This window comes from Botryllus schlosseri, chromosome 11 (assembly GCF_051294905.1).
Source record: "Botryllus schlosseri isolate E-star chromosome 11, Bs_hap1, whole genome shotgun sequence".
NCBI lineage: Eukaryota > Metazoa > Chordata > Ascidiacea > Stolidobranchia > Styelidae > Botryllus > Botryllus schlosseri.
Genome location: NC_137246.1, coordinates 18,900,177 through 18,923,059, shown reverse-complemented (window position 1 = coordinate 18,923,059; position 22,883 = coordinate 18,900,177). Strand labels below are relative to the sequence as shown.

The 22,883-nt window shown below is 40.1% G+C and overlaps 1 protein-coding gene across 2 annotated transcripts; it reads right to left on the bottom strand.

Moving 5' to 3' along the window:
• Window positions 1–3,576: 3,576 nt before the first annotated feature.
• On the bottom strand, window positions 3,577–21,112 carry LOC145450757 (uncharacterized). Of its 2 annotated transcripts, XM_080329266.1 has the most exons (8): window positions 16,921–21,112; window positions 14,688–14,837; window positions 7,338–10,307; window positions 7,064–7,275; window positions 6,027–6,166; window positions 5,446–5,581; window positions 4,530–4,888; window positions 3,577–4,349 (listed from the first exon to the last, which is right to left on the bottom strand). In XM_080329266.1, exons 3-8 carry the CDS (start codon window positions 7,564–7,566, stop codon window positions 4,004–4,006), a joined length of 1,422 nt encoding a protein of 473 aa, XP_080185392.1. In that variant the 5' UTR covers window positions 7,567–10,307; window positions 14,688–14,837; window positions 16,921–21,112; the 3' UTR covers window positions 3,577–4,003. The 2 variants fall into 2 exon arrangements, with proteins under 2 accessions (XP_080185392.1, XP_080185393.1); XM_080329267.1 differs by lacking the exon at window positions 14,688–14,837.
• Window positions 21,113–22,883: the final 1,771 nt, after the last annotated feature.

Genomic DNA, 22,883 nt, shown 5'->3' with positions numbered 1-22,883 from the left:
TTCTTGGCAAGCTACAAGACACTTTCTGCCCAAGAATGTAGGAACGTATCTTTCGTTTTATTACAACAAATTTTAATTATTTCTACCGTATAAATGCGTGATGTAACTACTGGAATTCTTTATAGGTCCAGATTTTGTTCATATGAAGTTTTTTTTTCATGTAAAGATGTGTCAGTTTTTAAGTCAAAAAAGTTTTTGAGGTCAAACTACTTCGTAAGGACGGACAGTTCCAACCAGAAATTAAGATAAGTAGTACGATTCTAACATTATGTGCGAAAACACCTAATTTACATACACGAGGGCAAACTTTTGTCAAAATTATGATTGTTAAGGTAAAAAATGTCGAACTTTTCTTATTTTAGGTCAAAATCTCTCGTTTTATAGGTAAAAAAATCGCCCTAGTAACGAGGAGATTATTTTGTTATATCGAAATGCTTCTGTGATAACAAAGATATTGGATTGTCGCCAACTTACTTTTGTGACAGATGGCTCTTTCGGAACCTTCCCGGATTAAAACGATGTGTGATTTTATGAAGCCAAAGTCAAACTCGAGTATAGAATGCCTGTACCAGTAACGTGCAATGATGCAAAACCAACAATGTATACATCAATAACACCGCGCCACTACTGTGAATTCTTCAGTAACTCGACTCTATGCAACACCGGTTGATAACAATTGATTTGGAAATAGAACTCTAAACGGGTTAGTGCCTTCCCAATGAACCATACACCATGAACCGCGCGTTAAGGAGATGCTGTGAAATTATGCATACATTGCGCGGTGCAGATGTTGCGGGTTTTGCATTCCGAAAGTTGAGTAATGCGATACAATCCTAATTTTACTTTATTTATGGCTTTTTTTGTTATTCATCGTGATTTGAATCACACCATATCCATATACAATAACTCTGTTGATGATTCCATTGTAAACATCTGTTATTACGCTGTATGCCACGCATTGTGCACAACTTTAATAATATTGATCATATAGAGCAGGGGTTCTCAACCCGCGGCCCGCGGGCCGCATGCGGCCCGCCGACGATTATTTTGCGGCCCGCGACATCTTCCATTATGAACGCTATTGCTTCTGGCACAGTATAGTTATGGAAGACCGATGTGTCATATTTGTCGAAGAACAGTTGTTGTAACGAAGCGTAGAAGCTTAAAATGATAGCACGATAGTTTCTTCTGGAGTTATACATATCGCCTGATCTTAGGTAAAACGTTGCTAGCTAGGTGTCAAGCCCAGCAATCCATATTTCGAGGCATTGTTAAAATTGCCGACGACGTTACCGACGCATTGTTCAAAATTCTTAGAATATCGCTAAACCCAAGAATCTGCGAGAGAAGGTGTGACTGCTATAAAACTTCAACGTACTGTGGGAATATTCGCTGTTTCTGCAACTTAGCAGCAAGGCCAACACAACATCACCTGACAAATTCCGAAGCTGCAGTTGTCTGATTCAATCGTCACCAGAAGAGTAACAGCGCAGTCTCAGTCGATGTTTTATCGCGTGTTCTGAAACACGTTGCCACGTAGACTACTTCAGCCTCTAGGGTTGGACGAATCCACCGACTTCACACACATTGCATAGCTAATTATCCAGGTGCGTTTTATCAGATTGGACATGGACATATTTCCAGAGTAAATGCTGACGGGGCAAACGTGCGAAGGGGACCAGTGAAAAACATCACCTGGAGAAAGCTGACTTCTGTAACTATGTGTTGGGGTCCAGTAATGGAAAAATGAGATGGGTTGATTGGTTTGCTCAGAAATGACCCCGCACACCAGACTTCTTCTCGTATCACTGAGAGCTCAAAGTGATAATAGCCTCTGTAACGAATAACGTAGTGTGAACGTAATATTATACTTGCTCGCTCACGCATTGAAACAGAGGTTTGACTCTATGGTGGAAAGGTTTGAAGGTGCATATACCGACTTGCAACGAATGCTATGCGCACGCTCCATGAAGGGATTTACTTGCGCGGCTGAAAGATAGATATTGTCACAAAAAAAAAACAGCAACTGCAAACTTACGAACGCTGTCCATTATTGCTTTAGAATGCATTAAAATGTACTACATTTCCGTATAAGACTGGTAAATAGGCTACAGTAGCCTAAATTTAATAGTAGCCCACAAATACGTGGTGATAATGTTATGCGGCCCGCGGCGTCTTTTGTTGTTACAATGCGGCCCGTTATACGAGCGAAGTTGAGAACCCCTGATATAGAGATAGACAATCCTCAAACACTTCAAAAGGGATATGGGCCCATAATTCAATGTAATCTAGGGGTCTCGCATTCTCGACACGCATTTTGTGCAGCCGGTGTCGAAATTTTGTATTTTCAGGTAATTGAAATATATTTAAGGCCCACATATCTTTTTGTTGGATTTGAATACTTAAAATTCAATCGAAAATTGTCCCAAATCCTGAAATATACAAGCAATTTCTTCTAAAATGAATACTATATAGTCAGCCTACAGGATTAACAGACCACGACCTACCATATCGATATCGCCTTCCGCCACATGCCACCTCATTTTATCGCTTGCCTTTTATATTATAAGCTTTACTTTTCATTCAGTGTGCATGCCTCTTCTCTACTTCGCCTCTAGGCCAAGATGGGTGTCTGATTTTAATGACTATGCTCCAAGTCGTTTCGGCTCCTTCCTATCTTTTCATTGTATCGCAATTCTCTGGTGTTTTGAAATGATGAAAATATTCATAACCTGGTACCAAAACTATACTCATCATATTTCATTATCATATCACTTTCAAACGCTACAATGCGTTGGAAGATCAGGCATCACGTCACATTGCCTTTGCCTATATTCATGATGATAAAACATGAAACGTAATTCGTGTCTGAAGATTGTGACTTGCGGGTGCGACCTTTTGTTGAATTACTCGGACTTTGTCTGACTCTGTCATGAAATGAAGATGACTGGAGTTGACTCGGGTCAAACTTTAAGATCAGAGAAGGACTCGTGACTCGGAACGCCGTGACTTGGACGCAACAAACTACTGGCGTGCCATGGAGAATAGTAATGGATTAAAAGATCGCAGGTTGCGTATTGCGATAAGCAAGTCGTTATTGCAATCATTGCTATTCCGTAGCCCCTTGATGTATAGTTAATTACAACTTGGGCCCCTTTATCCATGTTATTGTCGCCAATTAAAAAGTTGGCGAGCAACAAAGTGGTACGCTCCACCGTTGTTGGGCGATTGGACATTTCTATTACTATGAGACATTAATTATTATATTTTTATTTATCTGTTTCAATATTCGACGCTCAATCTAACGTAGTTTTGATTTGACTTGGGTAATGACATAAATAGCCTACTTATCAGTAGCACACTAGAATCCTGGTGGATTAGGCTACACTGCTCAAATGATGGGATATAAGACCAATACTTGTTAAATTCTAAAATATTGTAGCTTTGTAGGCTTGTAACACGTCAAATGACATCTAGCTGCAAAATTACCACGTGACAGCTTTTATTATGATATGATGCATTTTTCATCTCTCATGGTGCCTATTGTTTATATCTCATAATAATGCTTACACTCTATCGACTACAACAACAATTTTTTTCGAGCCAGGCGTGAATTGCTACAGTAGTAAATCACTATTTCATGGTGTATGAGAAATGTCAGTCTGCAAGGCCCCTTCAAATAAGGCCTACGCCGGAAAACATTGAAAACCCATATTATTGATGCTGCGGCATCGTCAAAAATGAGCACATTTGAGATTGAGACCCCTGCAATAATATTCAGATTTCAATATTTGCTATTTCGTCACTGTGCCTTTTATTTGATGTAAATTTATAGGCGGCGAGAGAGCAATATATATAATGATATAACCTCATACTTTATGTCCCATAAGATCATATTTCCGTATTGTGTATTTTGAATATTCATATTTGATTGTGTGTAAGTTAGGGTGAATACATGCTTCACAGGATCAATGGCCTTTTATATATTGATATAAAAATCTATTTACAAAGCAGTGTTATCAGGTGCCGGTTGTGTCGGTGGTTGACTCTGGCTATTGGAACGAGATGATAAATCTTTTGATAAGGGACGCACCGGAACTTCAGGAACTGGTGGAGAATCTTCCATATCAACGTCTTCATCCAAAGCAGCGAAACCAACATCAGAAATTTCCTCGTAATAGCCGCAAATTGGCCGCTCGGGGCCAGCTCGGATGAAGCATATTTGGTATATAGACATCGAAAGGTATATCGCACCGATGACTAAGTTGATGATCATGAGTCCCAGCATGTCAAATTTTCGCAGAAAAGTGCATACCATACAAATGTCTTCATGATGCATGACATCACACCTGCGACGAAAAGGGTATACGTTTTTGTTTGATGATCAGGCTATAGGTATATCATATTTAATGTCTCGCTCACTCAAGTCGACAGCATTACCCAATTGTTTCACACAAAATATCCAAAGGTCAAATATTAACAAGTGCTTTAGAATATTACGATACCCCGAATTCAGGAAATTGTCTTGCCTGAAGCTCTCCGCATGCAAGTCTTCAAAGCCTATCGTCCATATCATTATCCACGAAGTAGCAAGCACGACGATCAATGAGACAATCACCCCAATAATATGCCTACGGAGATATTCCTCTATCAAAAATCTTCCATTGAAGTTTTTGTTGTTGGTATGTAGTCGCAACATCCCTTTGATTTTCGCGTCATCGAATGAATCATCAGGACTAGACTCAGGCTTCTCCAAGAGATGGTACACCGATATAATGTAAGGGTGATGTTCCATGGAAGAAAAATTCTCAAAGCACAGCATTGAGAATAGATGACGATCCTTCATGCCTCTGTATAGGCTATCTTTACGTATTGTTTCACTAGCATTCTGCAACCAATAGTTAATTAGATGGAGAGGCATTTTTACGCACATGTAAATCAGTGCTCAGTTCCCTCTTTTAATGGGGATGGGGGTGAGGGGGCCCCTGGCAGATACATTGAGCTCTAATAAAATCTGAATCATGTCATAGCCACGTTGGTTGGCGTAGTCAGGACGAAAATTATGCGCAAATCATTTCCCAAATAATCAGCATCCTTTAGAAAGAATGGGGGCTCAAAAAGTGCTGTTTTGATTGTGTCCATAAACCTATAAACGAAGCTAAGCCTTAACCTAACTCGCTAATTCGTATACCTCCACGTTTTTTGGTGTCTGTCTATTATGACCCTCGCATTTTAATGTCTCGCGAGTTTGAATGCCCCGCTATATTGAATGTCCCGCTATTATGACACTTGCTACAGCGCCCGGATGCCAGAATATATATAATTATGCGTTCGTCAATTTGGTCTATTTGTATTACGCTAAGATAACCGGTCAGCTGGTATTCTTAACAATGATTTTAATTATCCGTGACAATCGTAAATAATATTTACCGATTGGGCACTCACCCGTGACACGGAACATCTCCCTCTACAATCCAGTTCTTGACTACTTTTTTTCTTCTTCTCCCCACCGCCTGGTGGGTTAGGACTGTACCCATTCAACGGATTCAGATAATAGCTTGACTCGTCGTACGATTTACCTCTGTAGCACAGATATAATGGATGCATGGGAAGCTAGTGTCGCAGTTGGTTAAACACTGCAGTCATGACAGGAATGGACGTGGGTTGGAATCCCGGTTCTGATTCTGACTAACTTCTATACGTGTCGGAGGTTTCTCTGGGCTCCTCATCGCCTACCTCACTTATACGGTAGTGCATTGAAAAGTGAGCCCTGCTACAAATCAGCAGCAGAGACCACGATGAAGACGCATGGAAACGAGAGAGACTGAAATTGACTGGGATCAAAAATGTTAAAGTCGTCCCCAAAAATTGCGAAGACGAAGAAACGGTCATTACAATCAATTCGTGTCGTGGTGCACTTAGCCCGAAAAAGGCGATTAGCGCCACTGCGTTGTGACGATATTAATAATGATAATATTATAATGGATGAGTCATGAATGAAATTTGTGTACTAGCAAGAAACAAACCTGGTATAGATTCCCCGAGGAATTTTCTGCACTGTCAAATAGATATCATTCAAAAGGTGTTTCATAAACTTTAAATGTCCCATCACTCTAGCCCCAACCCTATAGTGCCAATATATGTTGGGTAACGCATACAGAAGAGCCTGCAAAAATAGGGCAATGTATTTACTGATAGCTTTGACAAGATGTCAGACATGTGTTTTTAGCTATAGGATGCTTCCTTTCGTAGATTCACTTCGTTTGCATGCACATTTCAGAAATAAGTTTTTACTCCCAAATCAAGCAATTTTAAAATTTACTGTTCGAAAGTATAAAGCTCGAAAGGAGGGGTACAATGCACAGGTTAGGTACAGACGGGCCAAGACTCACCTGTGATAGCGCAACTCATCGTAAAGAGCTTAGAATTTATATTAACTGATATTAATCGAATGTAATTGTCGCACTGATTCCAAATATACCCCTCGAATCCCATTTCAAATAATAAAGGACATATAAACAGTTTGACGCTGGCTTGGTACCAAAATCAACCTAAACGAAAGTAGCTTCGGAATTGAATACATCCAGTTGCATATCTTTACTGATGCATTTTGATCGTATTCGAATGTGCGGTTGACATAAAATCGCATTTGGCATTTATGCTGATTTGTGGCTGGAACTAGAATATTATGGGATTTCAGTAATTCCCATTTAACATAGCAACTGTGAAATAATTGGCTATTTTCAGTTTGAACGTGCAATTGAATTGGAGCATTGACTTCGAGCTCAAATCCAGAGCAGGAACGGAACGGAAGATGTGAAGTTTGCTTGCTAATGTTACACACCTGGCTTATATATAAAATAGATTTCATAGCAACCTGACGCTATGCTACGCATAAAAGCAATGGTCATAGTCATGGAAACTTTAAAGCGGAACGATTCCATATATATTTTGTTAATAATATTCTGTTAATATATGGAACCAGTATTACACCGCTAAGCTGCCCACACGAGCATCATTTCGAAATGATGAAACACACGGTAACATAGTTAGGCCTACTTACCTCCGCCAGCATTACGTATGGCATAACTCTAAAAATTAATTTCAAATTATCAGGATCTTTAATGATGGCTAATGTGGTCGGTAAAACCCCGCACGAATGATCTGTCACATTGACTGTTCCACGCGAAGACTCCCAACAATAGCTGTTGGCATATCTGATGAAGTGGCGACTTGGATTTCCGCCGCCAGCTGGATAACATGTTATGTTTTCGGCTATGAGAAAGCGATGTAGGCTAATTTTCGTTCACTCTTCCAATATTTCCTTCAACACTTACCTGCGAGTTGGATGATCTTTGCCAGCGAGGCAAAAAATGCAACCAGGTACACACCTACGTAATACAAGATTCGATCCATTGCAAACTCAATAACAAGGTTGTGCTCGTGCTTCTCAGCTGCATTTTCCAGTGCCCTAATTGTGTCTCCCGTGTCCATAGACGCCATATGTTTTGCACTATACTTTTGGTTATTACGATGTATACCTAATACTGCGATATGAAAGCTCATTGGCGTGTTGACTTCAACTTAAACACAGTAAGGAGACTGTGGAGTCGGGACAACTAGTTTCGATAATCTCGGGCTTAATTGATCTAAGAATCAGGTTGTTGATATATTTGGTGCTTTGCAGAAATCAAGTAAACGGTACATATCAGAGTTGGATCAATTACAATAATTCAGTTCAATTACAATTACAATTACAATTACTGTTAAACATGTAATTGATTCGGTAGAGATGTTCTTTGACAACCGTAGCGACGTAACTAGCAACAATCTCAAGCTGTTCATGTTTCATTCATGATACGTAGAATACCCATTAATTAAAAAAAACGCAAAGGTATTCGAACTATTCCTAATCATGAGTACTGAACATTACAAGCACAGAAAAATGTTTCAAGCGACTGTTGACAACCAAAAGTTTGAGTGACTAACAGCGAATAGGCTACAGGACAGCCAATGGAATGAAATCAAACGATTAGGCTACTCAGAGCTAAGTGAGGATAATGAAATGTAATTGGTAAGGCGTCAGCGATAAGGATGATACCGATAAGATGTCTAAAATTAAAATAAATACAAAAGAAAAAAAACTCCTGATAAATACGAATTACAACATTTTGATTCACATTTACATTTTCACTTGTTCGGAAACTGTTAGATTGCATTTGATGAACACTAATAGGGTGCGAAAATTTCTGGCCTCAGTAAATTTGGCCAAGATTAGTAGTAAGATTGGGATAACATCTCAACAAATGCGTGATCAAGTTCGATGAAGCCTTGGTTGGAAACTTGAATTTCTTTTTGCAATTGTTGCAGCAAGCCTCGGTTCTGGTCAGAGATTTAAAAATAAAACTGACCGTGGTATTGGAAATGGTTCAGCACATGTTTCAGGAGAGTTTTTTTGTTGTTCATTAATTTTTGAAGTATTAAGATTTAGTTTAGCCCACTGATTCTCTAACTTTTTTAGACATACATCCCCCTTATGACAGTGCACTATTTCGTGCCCCACGTATCGTCATATCACACAATGAAACCAGAATGTTAGCAATTCTTACAGATAGTTTGATGGTATGGAAGGTTATGACTGTTGATGAGAAAATTCTCCAATATGAAATTCGTACTACACACATAGCAATAGCTATAAAATAGAGGTGAATCGCGCCAAGCGCGAAAAAAAAATCAGTTTACCGGAGCTTCGCGTCCCCCTTCAGATGCTTTCACGCCGCCCAAGGGGGGCACGCCCCCAGTTTGAGAACCACTGGTTTAGCCTATAATGTAATTCACAAAGTTTTCTGTTGCTACTGAAGTATGGGAAACAGTTTAGCATGGCTGAATTATCTACCTATAACGCGGCACGCATAGAACACCGATGTAAATAGGCTTATTATTACAGGTGGCGACTGTGTACCAAGGCCTTGCCGCACCTCGTCGTCATCTTGCATGGTCCGTACCGGATTTTCACTGGTTTGACGAATAAATGATTGATTGATTGATTATTTTATGTTGTGATTGTCAGGTTTCCATAACAATGTAATTGAAATTGCAATTGAGCAAAATTTTCATCAAAGTAAATCACAAATACTACTACACAAAATAGAAATGCATCAATTACAATTACATGAAAAAATGTAATTAATTACATACAGCTCAATTACAAATTACAATTGATCCAACTCTGGTACATATGTAGACCACTGTTGTAATCACTGCTGCCGATATATTGTCATAACTAGACTGACTGTCACAGATGTCAAGTTTAACTATACTCGTACTATCGACAGTAACCATAAGAGCACTTCCTGCGACCAGTGGCGCGTTGTAATGGACTGGGGTGGTGTAAAAATAATTACACATTATACACTCACACTATATGCGATGATCAGTAAACTCGATTTCATATAGCAGGTAACTCATTTTATACCAGCTACCAGTTCTTCTGAACAAACTCAATCGCCGTGATACTTCTCTCGCATTGAAGCCACCAATGACTACGCTAGGCGACGCCAAGGCAACGCTAAGGCAACGTGTCCTTTTCTGAAAATTCAAACCTATTTGTCATATTGGCTAATTTGTATTTCATTTAATTGAATTCAAATGTTCTCATCATTCGCATAAAGCAGATACATCAAAGCATATGTCATTATCATTATTATTGTTATATATATAGTTGCAAATCCCCCAAGATGAGAGATTCTGAGCAGACAATGCGGTACAGAAGGGAACTGAGACGGCAGTGACCGGTGTACGTAGTACGCAGTCGAAACAAGATTTATTCGTAGCGACGTGGGACTGATGGTATAGTTTCACATTAAGGTGTGATTGAAAGATTTGGTAATGGCTGCCAACTTCCAGCATGCCAGTAATAATACAATCATGTCGGTTGTCATACAACGTCCTGACCTATACCGATCACTGAGTTATATACGTCGTTATATAGGTGCAAATGGACTGAATGTTATGTGTACGAACATAATGTAAAAATAAGTAATCTCCTCTGTCGTCTCCTCAAATTTGCCGTCGAATTTAAATTTCCTTTTTTGTACACGTTCGTGTTCCATCTGCCCCTTCTTCCGTAGACTCCTTTATCCGGAAGAGGATTTGTATTGGCCTCTGACGAATGGTTTTGACAATCTTAGATGTTGTTATTAGTTCGCTCAATCTCCAGTTTCTCCAACCATCTTCATTGATTTTGCCCATTGCGTACTCGACCACAAAACCGGTGAAAGATTCTGCGAAGTCAGGATCTGCTATTTCTGAAGTATATAACACAACTTCAACGTATGTTAAACTGACATGGAGCGCACTATCGTACTGGAAATTTGAATGCTTTGTTTATATACTTGATCGCCAAATGCGATGATGGTACAATATAGATCAGGGCATGCATGGTATGGTATGGAATGGAATGAAATATTGCCATACTCCATACCTCACTAAATCGTTCTGTACCCTACTTACAATTTTCCATATCCTATAGCAACATTCTTTCATACCATATTTGATACTTTTTCCATATCTACTTTCCCAGTTGCCCAATCTTTCATATAACATTCTATTTTTGATACGTGGAAATTTCCGACGTTTATGTTCCGATTATTTTGGATGGAGTTGTCCAATGTCCATTTAAACAGCCCGATGCACCAATTCTACCCTTTATTTCTTTGTGTCATTTGTCAACGATGTAGATTGGCTAATCATCGAAGACTAAACGCAAAATATATACGGGGTTGTTTATGGAATCTCAACTATATATCACGAGATATGTAAAACTGTAGCCGGCAACGCGCTGCTCGCAGTAATATGGAAATAGCTACAAAATTACACCATGCCATACCATACCATAGCATACCATACCATGTACCATACTATACCATACTACACCATATCATGCCCTGATATAAACCAGAGGTCTCAAACTCAAATGCGCTCGCAGGCCAACTTCCTAATTTGTTATGACGCCGCGGCCCCCACCATCAATAGCGGAATATGACATGCCTTTCCAAGTATGCCTTATGTTAGTAATGTTATAGGTTAAAATTGTCCGATTGAAAGTGTGAGTCAAACTTGTAGACTGACATTCCACGCACATCGTGAAAATGTGATTTACTACTGTAGCAATTCCAACTTGGCAGGATAAAATTCGTTTTAGAATTATTTATTAATAAAATTGTTGTTGTTGTTGGTAGAGAGTAAAAATAATTTGTCAAAATGTGCGATATAGAACATCATGCGAGAGGTGAAATGCATCATGTCATCATAAAAGATGTCGCGTTTTAACATTTGACGTGCCGCAACTATTGGTAGAATGTTTCTGAATTTAACAAATAATAATCTTATATCCAGAATTTGAGCAGTGTGGCCTAATCCAGGGTTGCGGTATACCCCCAAGAAAAGTATAGGCCAGTGGTTCCCAACCTTTTTCGACTCATCGCCCCCTTTTGAAGCTCCGCACCGATCATCGCCCCCCAAATATTGGGATCCGAAAAACAGCACTTCGTCAGCCCCCCCAAAAAACGTTGGTATTTGGCCCCAGACCCCTGACCCCCCTCAGCCAGTGGGCTTTTTGTCGCTGCATATCAGCTATACCCTACTCCCTGTACTGTTTGGTGAGTCACCGTATTTCGCCAAAACGCGTGAAGCGCGACAAATTTATATAATTCATGTTTGAATCGGTATATATGGTGGATGTGGTATGTTGGAAAAGGTAGGGCCCCTAAATAATAATTAAACATCTTCGGGCGGAATCGTTGTTATATTGACTTCTTTACATGATGCTATTTCATGACCTCCTATATCTGCTATGTCAGAAGATATGCAAATCGTCAAAACGTACCAAACTAAACGACGCACAGGATTTCATATTGGTATTTCTTTACTGGCAAGTAATTTTTTCCTTGCGGATGGCATTTGTCCTGTAGCGTTAAGGTCGCCAGGACAGGAACATTCGACGCCAGCCATTGAGGCGCCTATGGACAATTAAACATATATGTATTGTATATATATCGAAGTTTTCGGTCAGCACAAGGGCATTCCTTTTCGGCCAAGGTCTTCTCGCTTCTGATCGTTCTGGCACACTTCTCGGAGTCGCATGTTACATGGCCTCTAACTTCATACGTCTTGGTGCGTCGCGGCGCAGTAATGACCGACGCCGAAGTCTCCCATTTTAAATCATACGTATTTTTGTTGGGTGACGGGGCCCCCAACATCAAAATAAATGAAAATACTAAATCGCGCGCAGCGCTAAAAATTTTTGAGAAAGTCGCATGAATTTCTAAAAAATTACTCTATCATTCATGTTAATTCACCAAATAATTTTGGGCTTCCTTCGATTTCGGGCTCCCCACCCCCAATTGGGGGTTTGGGATGCAATAGTTACGGTCCCGACTCCAATATAGCCGTTTTAAAGCACCATCACCTCTATCCCTCCCTTCGTTGTTTTCGCCCCCTATCGCCCCCTTCGTCCGTTTTCGCCCCCCTATCGCCCCCTTCGTTATTTTCGCCCCCCTAGAACGTCAAATCGCCCCCTGGGGGGCGATATCGCCCACGTTGGGAACCACTGGTATAGGCTAAGCTATGGATCATGTGACGCCCAAGTCGAATTTAAACCGCGTTAGATTTTTCTTCGAATATTGGAACATATAAATAGCAATATAAATATAATATTTAATGTGTCATATTATTAGACATGTCCAATCGCCGAACAACCAATTGGGGTTACAGTGGTACAGCGATGCGCTCCGTTACTCGCCACATATAACGGGACGAGATAGCGTATAGTGGTACTTTTCACGGCTGCAACACCAATGGGTTGCGAGTTCGAGTGCGACCGAGGTCGACTCCTGAATTCCTAGCTAAGTGTTTGTGGTTTATCTATAGCAGTGGTTCCCAAACGGTGGGGTATTCCTCACTGGTGGGGAATTCAATGGTTTCTGGTGGGGAATAGATGTGTTTATTTAAAATCATCTACAGGACAGTCTTCATATTCACGGAGACACGTGCGCGATTACCGTTACCAGTTAACTGCTCTGGAATGTATGTTTCGAAAATTATATAGCTCGGTGCTAACAACACCTCATTTTAACTCTGGATTTCCAATGATGGCGTCACAAACGCATCCAGCACGACTAGTTTGACGTGAAATTTCGCTTTCGTGAAATTTTGAGCGTTACTGGTATCGGTTAACAATACGTGTTTTACGTTGCAGTTAGGCGATTGTCTTGGCGTACTGGTGTGGTTGCGTGTCTTGTGTAGTCAAACCAGCAAATAGCTGCTCTGTGATGACAAAAGTGTTCGGTAGTAGGGAACAGGACCGTGACTGGCGCACCCTAAACCCCCAATTGGGGAAGGGGCGAGCTCGAAGGGGCCCAAAATGATTTCGTAAAGTTACATTAATTATGGAGTATTTTTTTGGAAATTTACGTCACTAATTCAAATTTTTTTGGCGCAGGGCGCGCGATTTAATATTGCATAATATTTTGATTATTGGGTACCCTTCCCCTACGAAAATACGTAGGATGTATAGATATGGAGATTTCGGCGTCAGCCATTACTTCGCCACGACCCACCAAGACATATGAAGTTATAGGCCATGTAACATGCGACTCCGAGAAGTGTGCCGGAACGATCAGCAGCGAGAAGACCTTGGCCGAGAAGGAATGCCCTTGTGGTGACCGAAAACTTCGATATATATACTATACAATATACATATATGTTTAATGGTCCATAGGGGACTAAATGGCTAGCGCCGAATGTTCCTGTCCTGGCGATCTGAACCCCACAGGACAAATGCCATCCCGCACGGAAAAAATTATTTGCCAGTAAAGCAATATCAATTCGAAATCGTGTGTGCCTTTTAGTTTTTGCATCTTTTGACATAGCAGATATAGGAGGTAACGAATTAGCATCATGTAACGAAGTCAATATATCAACGGGTCTGCCCGAAGATGTTTAATTCCTATTTAGGGGTCCTACCTTTTCCAACTCACCTCACTCAGCTCTACCGGCAAGGGGATAAAAATTAATAGCAAAATATATGCAATTCCCGATCATATATTGACCGATTCAAACGTGAATTATATAAATTGTTCGCTCTTCGCGCGTTTACGGTCCTGGTGGGGAGTGAAGGCTCGGAATAAATCTGAAGTGGGGAATGAAGACAAAAAGATTGGGAACCACTGATCTATATAGGCTCCTCATCGCCATGTGGTCCGCGAAAGTGGCGTCTTAACGAAGCCTAGAAGTGAACCATGCCACAAGTCGATAAATGCGGGATCATAATAAAGAATACCGGTCTGGTGTAAAATGACCACGAAAACAATTCGTTAATAACATGGTCAGGTGTAAAGTCGCGAGTAGGTTGTTACGCTGTCAATCTCATAATAAATCAAATCTAAACCGTTTGTCCGGTATAGCCCATCGAGCAATAACAGTTCATGGGCAAATGGAGGTGCTCTATTAACCACCATAAGTAAGGATTGAATGCATTGCAAAAATCCGCTCATTCCTTAATATATGAGGATCTCTACATCGTCGAACTTGGATCGGAAAATTTTCCTGTACCAAATTTGTCGAATATTTTTACAGCTCGTTTCCGCGCGACAAAAATGTTATGCCGGTAAATTTCTTAAACTAACCATCACGTCTTTCTGTGCTCAATTTCGATGCAGGTCCTGTTAATTCTTTCCAAGTCGCCACAATTCTATCATTATGATTGGAATATTTTAGGATGTCACGCAATGAGTTGCACGGTACCCGTACGGTACTTCGGGAGCTTTCGAACAATACTGAGAAAATAGAAATATATTTGTTCATCAATTCGTTGATGTAAAATGTTCATGATGATGTGTCGTTCGCAAGAAGTATGTTACACGACATACGGAGCGGCAGAGCATTGGTCATTGCGAGATAGTGAACACCAAAAAGGATTCTGGGCTATTTGAGGAAGGAGATTAGGTCGAGGTAGAAGCATCGAAAACAGAGTGTTGCCGCTAATTCGCTTTGGGCCATATTTGTGGAGCGAAGCCACTCCGCCACCCTGTTGCTTTGATACGTATTAGCCTTTACAAGTAAGGACCTATATTAAGTGCTCTCGTATAGTTTTGTGCAGTGACAACGTGTGTGAGACTGCGACTCTCACAATTCTACAGGCATTTGCTCTACTTGGAGTGCAATTCCATTGCTGACCACCAGAGCACAACATTTAGCACAACTAGTCTTAATGGAAAGTTACTGTCCCATTGATTCCGAAAATATGGATTATAATCTGGTCAGAGTAACAAAACCATCCCAAAATTGGATGATATATTCGCCGTATTTGTCAATGGACCAAATAGTATTGTTCCTTGTCAAAGAGCTTTTTGATCCATATATAACTTTATCTGAAGAAGTGCAAATTCACATCAAAGATAGCTTCCACAATTCTGTTAAATATGCCGAAAATAATAACGTGTTATTTAGCACAACTTTTAATGTCTCGTTCAAACATGTACTGCAGTATCCATGGATATTATATTCAATAAGAAGAGCGTACAGTGGTGAGTGGTAGGCCTATGTGCCGCCACTGCCACTCGTGTCTTGCAAAAGACTATAGTGAACTTGGGCTGTGCTTTCAGTCGGCAGATTAAAATAATATAATACGTATATCAACCCGGTGTATAATGAACTCATGTGTCGAAACGCAATGACTTCCAAAACAACACAAACATCAACAAACTTACAATCCGGACAGCGAGTCAAACGGGATAATTGATAACTTGAAGCACATAGGCCTACATTCGATAAAGTCTTCTCAGATGCGGAACATATATGTTCAAATTTGGCCGTGGGTGTATCATCTGGTGTAGGGATTGTGCGACCCTCTCAAGGCATCAAGTTCCAATTTATCTCTGATGCTAAATTGCTAAATGTATAGCGTATATAGATCTTATCCGAAAAGTACAAATATATATTATTGAATTTTATATTTTTTGTCTGGCAGAGTATACGACTATAGTCACATGGCACAACAGCGACGAACTGCTTCTAGGACTTTAGGTAAATGAAATATGGATGACGTAGAATTTCTGCAAATAATTCATCCTGAAATGCTGACAGTGATTCTGGTAAGGTTGTTACGCGAACCCAAACATTTGTTCTGTAGCATAGCAAAAGCCTGCGCACCTCTACACAAAAGTTGTTCGGATCAACTAGGAGCAACCTGCCATACCAGGGAATATCGTAGGCTACTTTCCTTCCGGCAAAATATGCTTGGCCGATATCTGCAGATCAGGACCGCATCTGGTGCACTCCAAGCTTCCCAATTAGAGGAGGTACAAGCTCGAAAGAGCCCAAAATAATTTCGATCCTCAGCGTAAAATATAGTGGATATATACAGTTTTTTTTAGCGCTTTGCGCGATACACCAACCCAGCAAATAATGGTTTCCCCACCAGGGATACCCTTACCCCTAAAAAAATGCACGTGGTTCACACCATTGCAAATGATGAAAAAGGTGGGTTCCACTACACATTTATCGGGATGACTCGGTGGTTTTAAACCTTTCTCTCTTTGCGCTTCTTTTCAGAAATTTGACAGTCTTGTCCCTGTATATTTCAAGGGCTATACTAAAGGCGATGGGGTAGACGTCGATGGTGAGGTTTTTCGCGCCATAGGCCGAACTACCATGGCTCACGATTACGCGTTACTGTGTTGCGGATCCTGTATATGTTAAGGCAGTTACGACAAAGGCGGGTCACAGGAGAGAGGCCCCACTCGTTAATTTGACGACCACTAGGGTGGTCCAATACCAATATTTTGATGGGGTTGGCTGGCATAGCTCAGCTACAACCCTGCCGCAGATCAACATGAAAATTAATGTAATATTTCTTACTGTAAAACTGTGACATCTTGCGGTGAACGTGATCACTTCCACTCGTCGGGTGCGGAGAGGAAAACTCACAATAGATTCTGGAGAAAATTTCATAGTTTATATTAGTGTGTTGTGGTGATAAATCTTTAAAGTTGAACGATTTCGTTCTTCACAAAACTATTGACTTAGCATAATCGAAATCTGGCACAGTAATTCGTAGCTATTGTCAATTTCTGCGGGGATGGTTCACGTTCGCGTTCTGTGTGTGAGCCTCAGAATTTGAAGGTTCGCGTTCGCAAACGAATCTTGGTAGGTTCTGCACTGTGCACTTCGCTTTATTACGATTTTTTACTTTATGTTAACATCTTCTGTTGAAATTCCTTGCATTTCAACTTCGGACCACTTTCTGCATGGCACTATGGCAGCACGAAAACAAATTCAGCACTAAACAAGCACGCAACTTGCCCCTGTCAAAAATGCTGTTGGTTTTGTCATAAAAGTTTGCTCGAAATATTCAGCGACTCTCTGCTGTAAACTTGGCCCGAAATAACATTTATTATTATCAATGATCGACATCCATGAACTTTATTTTACAAAGAATGCATCGTTGTCTAATGTAAAGAATCTAGCATCTAGCAATCTAGCAATCTATCATCATAATTTGATATGTTTATTGTATCTTGAGCCAAGTGGGTGTTGGCATAACTTAATGTTGAGGTAGTATCTGTAGCAAGTATAGAAATTTCACTTTGTTCAATGTCAATGTAGCTATAGTCTGACGCCAAATACATTGTATAAAGAATACGATTGAGCCTAGACCGTCAAGGCGTATTAAGCTATTTATTTTCTCGAAATTCTTCGAAATTGTTGGCAAAGAGACGGAAGATATTGATTTTATGTAGTTATTATAGGATTTGATTGTTGTAATGATACCTTTAGTTGAGGTGGAAAAGTCAGCACATACTTATATGTTACTGGAATGCTTCCACAGTGTGGCCTGTGTCGTCGCTACTGCTATCGTGTACATCGGGGGTGTCAAACTCAACTTTGGTCGCGGGCTGGATTCAAACATTTTGATCGTGCGCGGGCCGGGTCAGTGTAAAATGATTCTAAAATGTTACCTTCAAAACCACTCCTTTGTTTTTCACTGAAATACTTTACCATCAAGGCTATCCTACAGTATACAATATATTACGGTACATATCATACTGTTATTGTTAGAGCCCGACCTATATATTGGATTTTTGGGTCGATATATTCAACTGATATTCAAATGAGGTGGAATCAACCTTAAGAGGCGCATTTTCAAAACTTCATAGAATTTATTTCAACAGCTTTACAGCCATCGTCATATAATTGAATATGAAATAAACTAGAAAGAATGCATCTGGTCACCTTGAAAGTGTAAGCTTACATGAAATATAACATATTCCCAGTCTAGCGGTCAAGGAATATAGTTTTCTGACTTGCTACCGTCATATTATGACGTCACAAAACTGTCGCTATTTTATCCCCTCCAATAGTCGATTACGATCATTCTTTCGAACCGGCTAACCGATAATCGGTCGAGCTCTAACAACGCCGTTATTCGCAAACCAAAACCACGATGATTTGTCGATTGAATGCAGTTCCAGACCAGTAGAACAGTAGCTCTAACAACAATATAAGTTGGCAAATATCTTCGCTCCTCCCTTTGCTTTAGTCTTGATGCGGCGTAGTCGATGGCATCTGCTTCATCATTTTTAAATCATCATTCTGATTTCTCTGAAGACCTGGGCTGCGGAAGGTTCTGGAGCCCACTTGGATCAGAATAAGGTATACAACGGTGCGATCAAAAATATTTGAATTATATTTTCCATTTAACCATTATATGATTCATGTACCTACATACAACGGTTTCGGATTTGCGCTTTCGTCTCTGCGAATACATTTTTTTGTTTCATTTTTTCCAAAATATTCTGATCTCAGTGTGTCCTTTTTTGCCTTCCCGGAATGCAGTGTCTATGTCACCAAATGATGAATGAAGTGAATACTCAACACTGCCGTCGGATGGTTATAATGTGGCCTTTGAAGATGTTCAACATTTTCTTTCTTGAGGGATTATTTATGTCAAAGTATGTCTTACTTGAAATATCTACTTTTGATAGAAATGTGCTCCATAATACAAGCATTTTTGCATTTGCTCAGGATTGATTCGCGGGTAGGATTAAATCGTATGGAGATCCGGATGCGGCCCGCGGGCCGTATGTTTGACACCCCTAGTGTACCTGTACACTGATGTACTACTTTACGGAAATGTACTGTTGGAAATAGCATTGCGGCGTCACTTGACGCCATAGGTTCGTGTTTGTGTTTACGTTCTCGTTCACATAGAACCTCTCAAAAAAGTTGGCGTTCACACAAAGCAGAACCTTTCAGAGGTTCGCACCATTCAAAAATTGCTGCGTGGTCATACTGCTTTTATGAAGGAATCAAAAACAAAGTACCTACCTCTGAGCATTACAAAGATATCAACCCGAATTATCAACTATTTCTATCTTACCAAAGAAAATAATGGATAAATGAATGGCAAATATCTTGTTAAATATACAGGGGTGGGCAGACCTGCTTCATGCGCGAGTCGCATATCGAAAATCTTAGCTTTCGAAGAGCCACAACATAAAAATTAAAAAATATCAATATATGACGTCACAATGAAATATGGGCTATCGAATGAAGTTTATTATTGTGTGGTGATACGGTGCGTCTCCAAACTGGCCTGCAAGGTGTTTGAAATAAGGCTGATATGACGTCTAAGCAGTGCGGAGCAGTTCCTTCAAGTGCTGATGAGAAGATTTCAGCACGGTAGTCTCGGCGACATTTTCTTTGCCAAACTCTCCAGTTATTGCTAGACGTTATATTAGGGCTGGGCAAAATCGAGTACCTGAGTGATTCGATTCTGAATCACGTATTATGCTTCGAGTCGATTCGAGTATTCGAGTATCTATCATTATGACGTCATACCAGTATGAAAGATATCGAAAGTTTAAATATGTACTTTTTATGCTACCTCAAAGAATATAATGCCTGTTTTGCACCACAAATTAAATTTGTAGCTCTGTAATATATCTTTTCTATGATATGATACGATCAATCATGGTTTCAAGGCTGCCACATTGGAACATACTATCGAAACTATAATTTTCATCGATAAATCAACTCTTAGTAGCATCGAAAGCATAATTTCAGTACTCGAAAAACTCATATTTTACTACTCGACCCGAATCATTGAAATTAATACTCGATTCAGATTCGAGTACTCGAATCATTGTGCCCAGCCCTAGTTACAATACAGATGGAAGAGATGTACTCGCATTGCTAGCCCGGAAATGATTGTGACCTGCGCTGGCGTAATCAATTATAAAGTTTATTGTTGAATACAATGATTTGTCATCGATTGATGTCCAGGCATCCATTTTTCCGGGTGAAACGTTTGTGAACTCGATTCGAGAGTTCAAATTCAAAGTTCTAACCCTATAGTGCCACCTTCCCCTAAATTTGACAAGTCTTGCGTAAACCAATAGAACGATAACGAAAGAAACAACACGAAACAATACGCATATTATTAATACCCGATGAAATCATTAAAATGCATCAATCTCTAATCAGGTTAAACCTCTCTAGCAAAATGGCGAAACGCGTGTGCAAGTGCAAATTGTGCAATCATTAAAGAGCCGCAATCAAAGGCTGAAAGAGCCGCGGTTAGCTCACCCCTAGCATTAACACATATCGAGATAGCACTGTATCGCTTGGGTAGGCTTATACCGGATGGATTTTCTCTCTGCGCCACTACCCCAAAACACAGGCAAGCTGCTATCGGGAATTAATTCAACTTCCAATAATTATATCACCTCATTTTCTTATAGTTTGGGCAGAGATCATGACGTTATCTTATCCGAGAGAATGCTAATCTTCCTATTAAAAACTGTTAATCGTGGTAACCTGCTTCGCTGGATTAAAAGTTTCACTGGACGATTCAGGATAATACTCGCGCGAAATCTTACCCAACTTCCTGATCTCCGCCCTTAAAAAGTCACATCTAATCATCTCTCCTATACACCCTTCTGAGATTACTAACAACAACCATTTCTATAACATATTCTCCCTTTGAAAATCAGATCCAGGTATAGATCACTTCAATGGTAAAGTAGACGCAATGAATCCAAGCATTTTTATGAATCCACGCAAGTAAATAAACAACCAAACAAATTTCCGTGATCAAGAGAGACAATGAGTTTGAATTCGAAATTTATATATTGACACCCTGAATCGAACTAATGAAGACAGCATGTGAAATTGAATATCTAGCGACATTAGTTTGCGCAGGAATATCACAGAATTACCATTCCCATTAAATTTACAGCAATGATTCATTCGCTGTATTTAATAATACACCCATTCTTGGATGTAGCAGTTCCTTGGGCATTCCTAATGATTCTCTTAAAATGGACGGCTCCACCCCCTGCGACATTGTAAACCTCAATTAGAGACTTCTCAATACTCTGACTGTTTAAAACGAGTTACAAGTCTTCAATTCTGCCTTTTTCTATCTGGGTAGCGTATCAAGTCTCAACCGTTCCATCCTATCCAAGAGAGATCTAGAAATGTATGTTTGGAATATGGATCTCAGATTGCGCTGGAGCGCCAAAAGTGTCCGGTTTTTGTTTATGTAAAAAGATTCCACAACGTAGCTTAGCATCACATGGAAGCAAATGGTGTGACGCATCAAATGTTTCCACGTAATACCTAATGAAATGGGACGTGTAACCTCGTCATCACAGAGATCGCGCGTGTGCTATGGTGTATTTTTTTAAAATCTTTGATTTGCAATTCGAATATATGGTGACTTTCTAAAAAATTGGCTGCTGCCGCAATATGTTCCCAGTTTGAGCGCAGTACCCCTTTAACTAAAAGTATTTGGTGACTTGAAATTGACTTGAAATTGCAAAATTTGAGCTGTCATATCTCGAGAAAAAAAATTGGTGAACGCAAGACTTAAAATGTACTATGAACCAAAATTGTTGATATTTGTGTCATGGAAAATCAGTGTGCATTCATGTTCTACCCCCGGGAAGCGTGAAAATATTTCAAAGTAAACGCATAGTTTCCACAAATGTTAATAGTACTTGCATATATTGCGGGACGCACCTGTATTGCTGAGCTCCGATCTCCAGGACAGCAATATTTGGCGTCTGGGCATTTCAATAGCGAAGGTTTCGGCCAACACGCATCGTTCATTTTTGTCCAAGGTTTAAAGCCGGCGATCATTCTGGGAGCTCACTTGCGAAGTCGCATGCTTTCCGACATTTTATATATATTTTGGTGTGTTATGGCTCGGAGATGGCTGGCGCTGAAATATACTGGTCACGCATCACACCACTAGACTGAAGCCTATCAACGGCCTCAAGAGATACCAGGAATATTTCTGGTTAGTTGACTTTGCAAGTTCACAATAAATTACGTGGGCGATTCATATATATAGCTTATTTATATAGCTTATTTCAAAAATCCCCGCCCGGACCACTCAAAACTATTTCGCGGGTCTCGGGTAGGCCATCCGCGCTGAATTTACATCAAAGGGTGGTATAATCCACAGCTGCAACACCAATAGATTGTGGGTGAGAGTCCGACCGAGGTCGACTCAAGAATTCCTACTTTAAGTGTTGAAGGTTCATCTATAGGCTCCTCCTCGCCATATCATCTGTGTAAGCGGTGTCTAAAAGCCTCGAAGTTGGCAGTACTACTATAGTCGGCAGTTACGGAATCAAAAATAAGGAATATCGGCCTGGTGTAAATGAGTAATTACCATTGTAGTCGACAAACACCATGAATACCACAAACAACGACGTCAAGTTTTATGAGTGAAGTTACCATAAGACCGCATGAAATAGCCTGTGTATTACGGAAATTGAATATATTTTAAAAGATTGTGCCTATTTGTAGTG

Excerpts from the sequence above, each read along its gene's own strand:
- LOC145450757 (XM_080329266.1), bottom strand. The coding sequence starts at position 7,566 with ATGAGCTTTCATATCGCAGTATTAGGTATACATCGTAATAACCAAAAG. Across the intron at positions 6,167-7,063 it reads CATACGTAATGCTGGCGGAG|GCTCTTCTGTATGCGTTACC; the intron begins GTAAGTAGGCCT and ends CTATTTTTGCAG. Across the intron at positions 5,582-6,026 it reads CCTCGGGGAATCTATACCAG|AGGTAAATCGTACGACGAGT; the intron begins GTTTGTTTCTTG and ends TCTGTGCTACAG.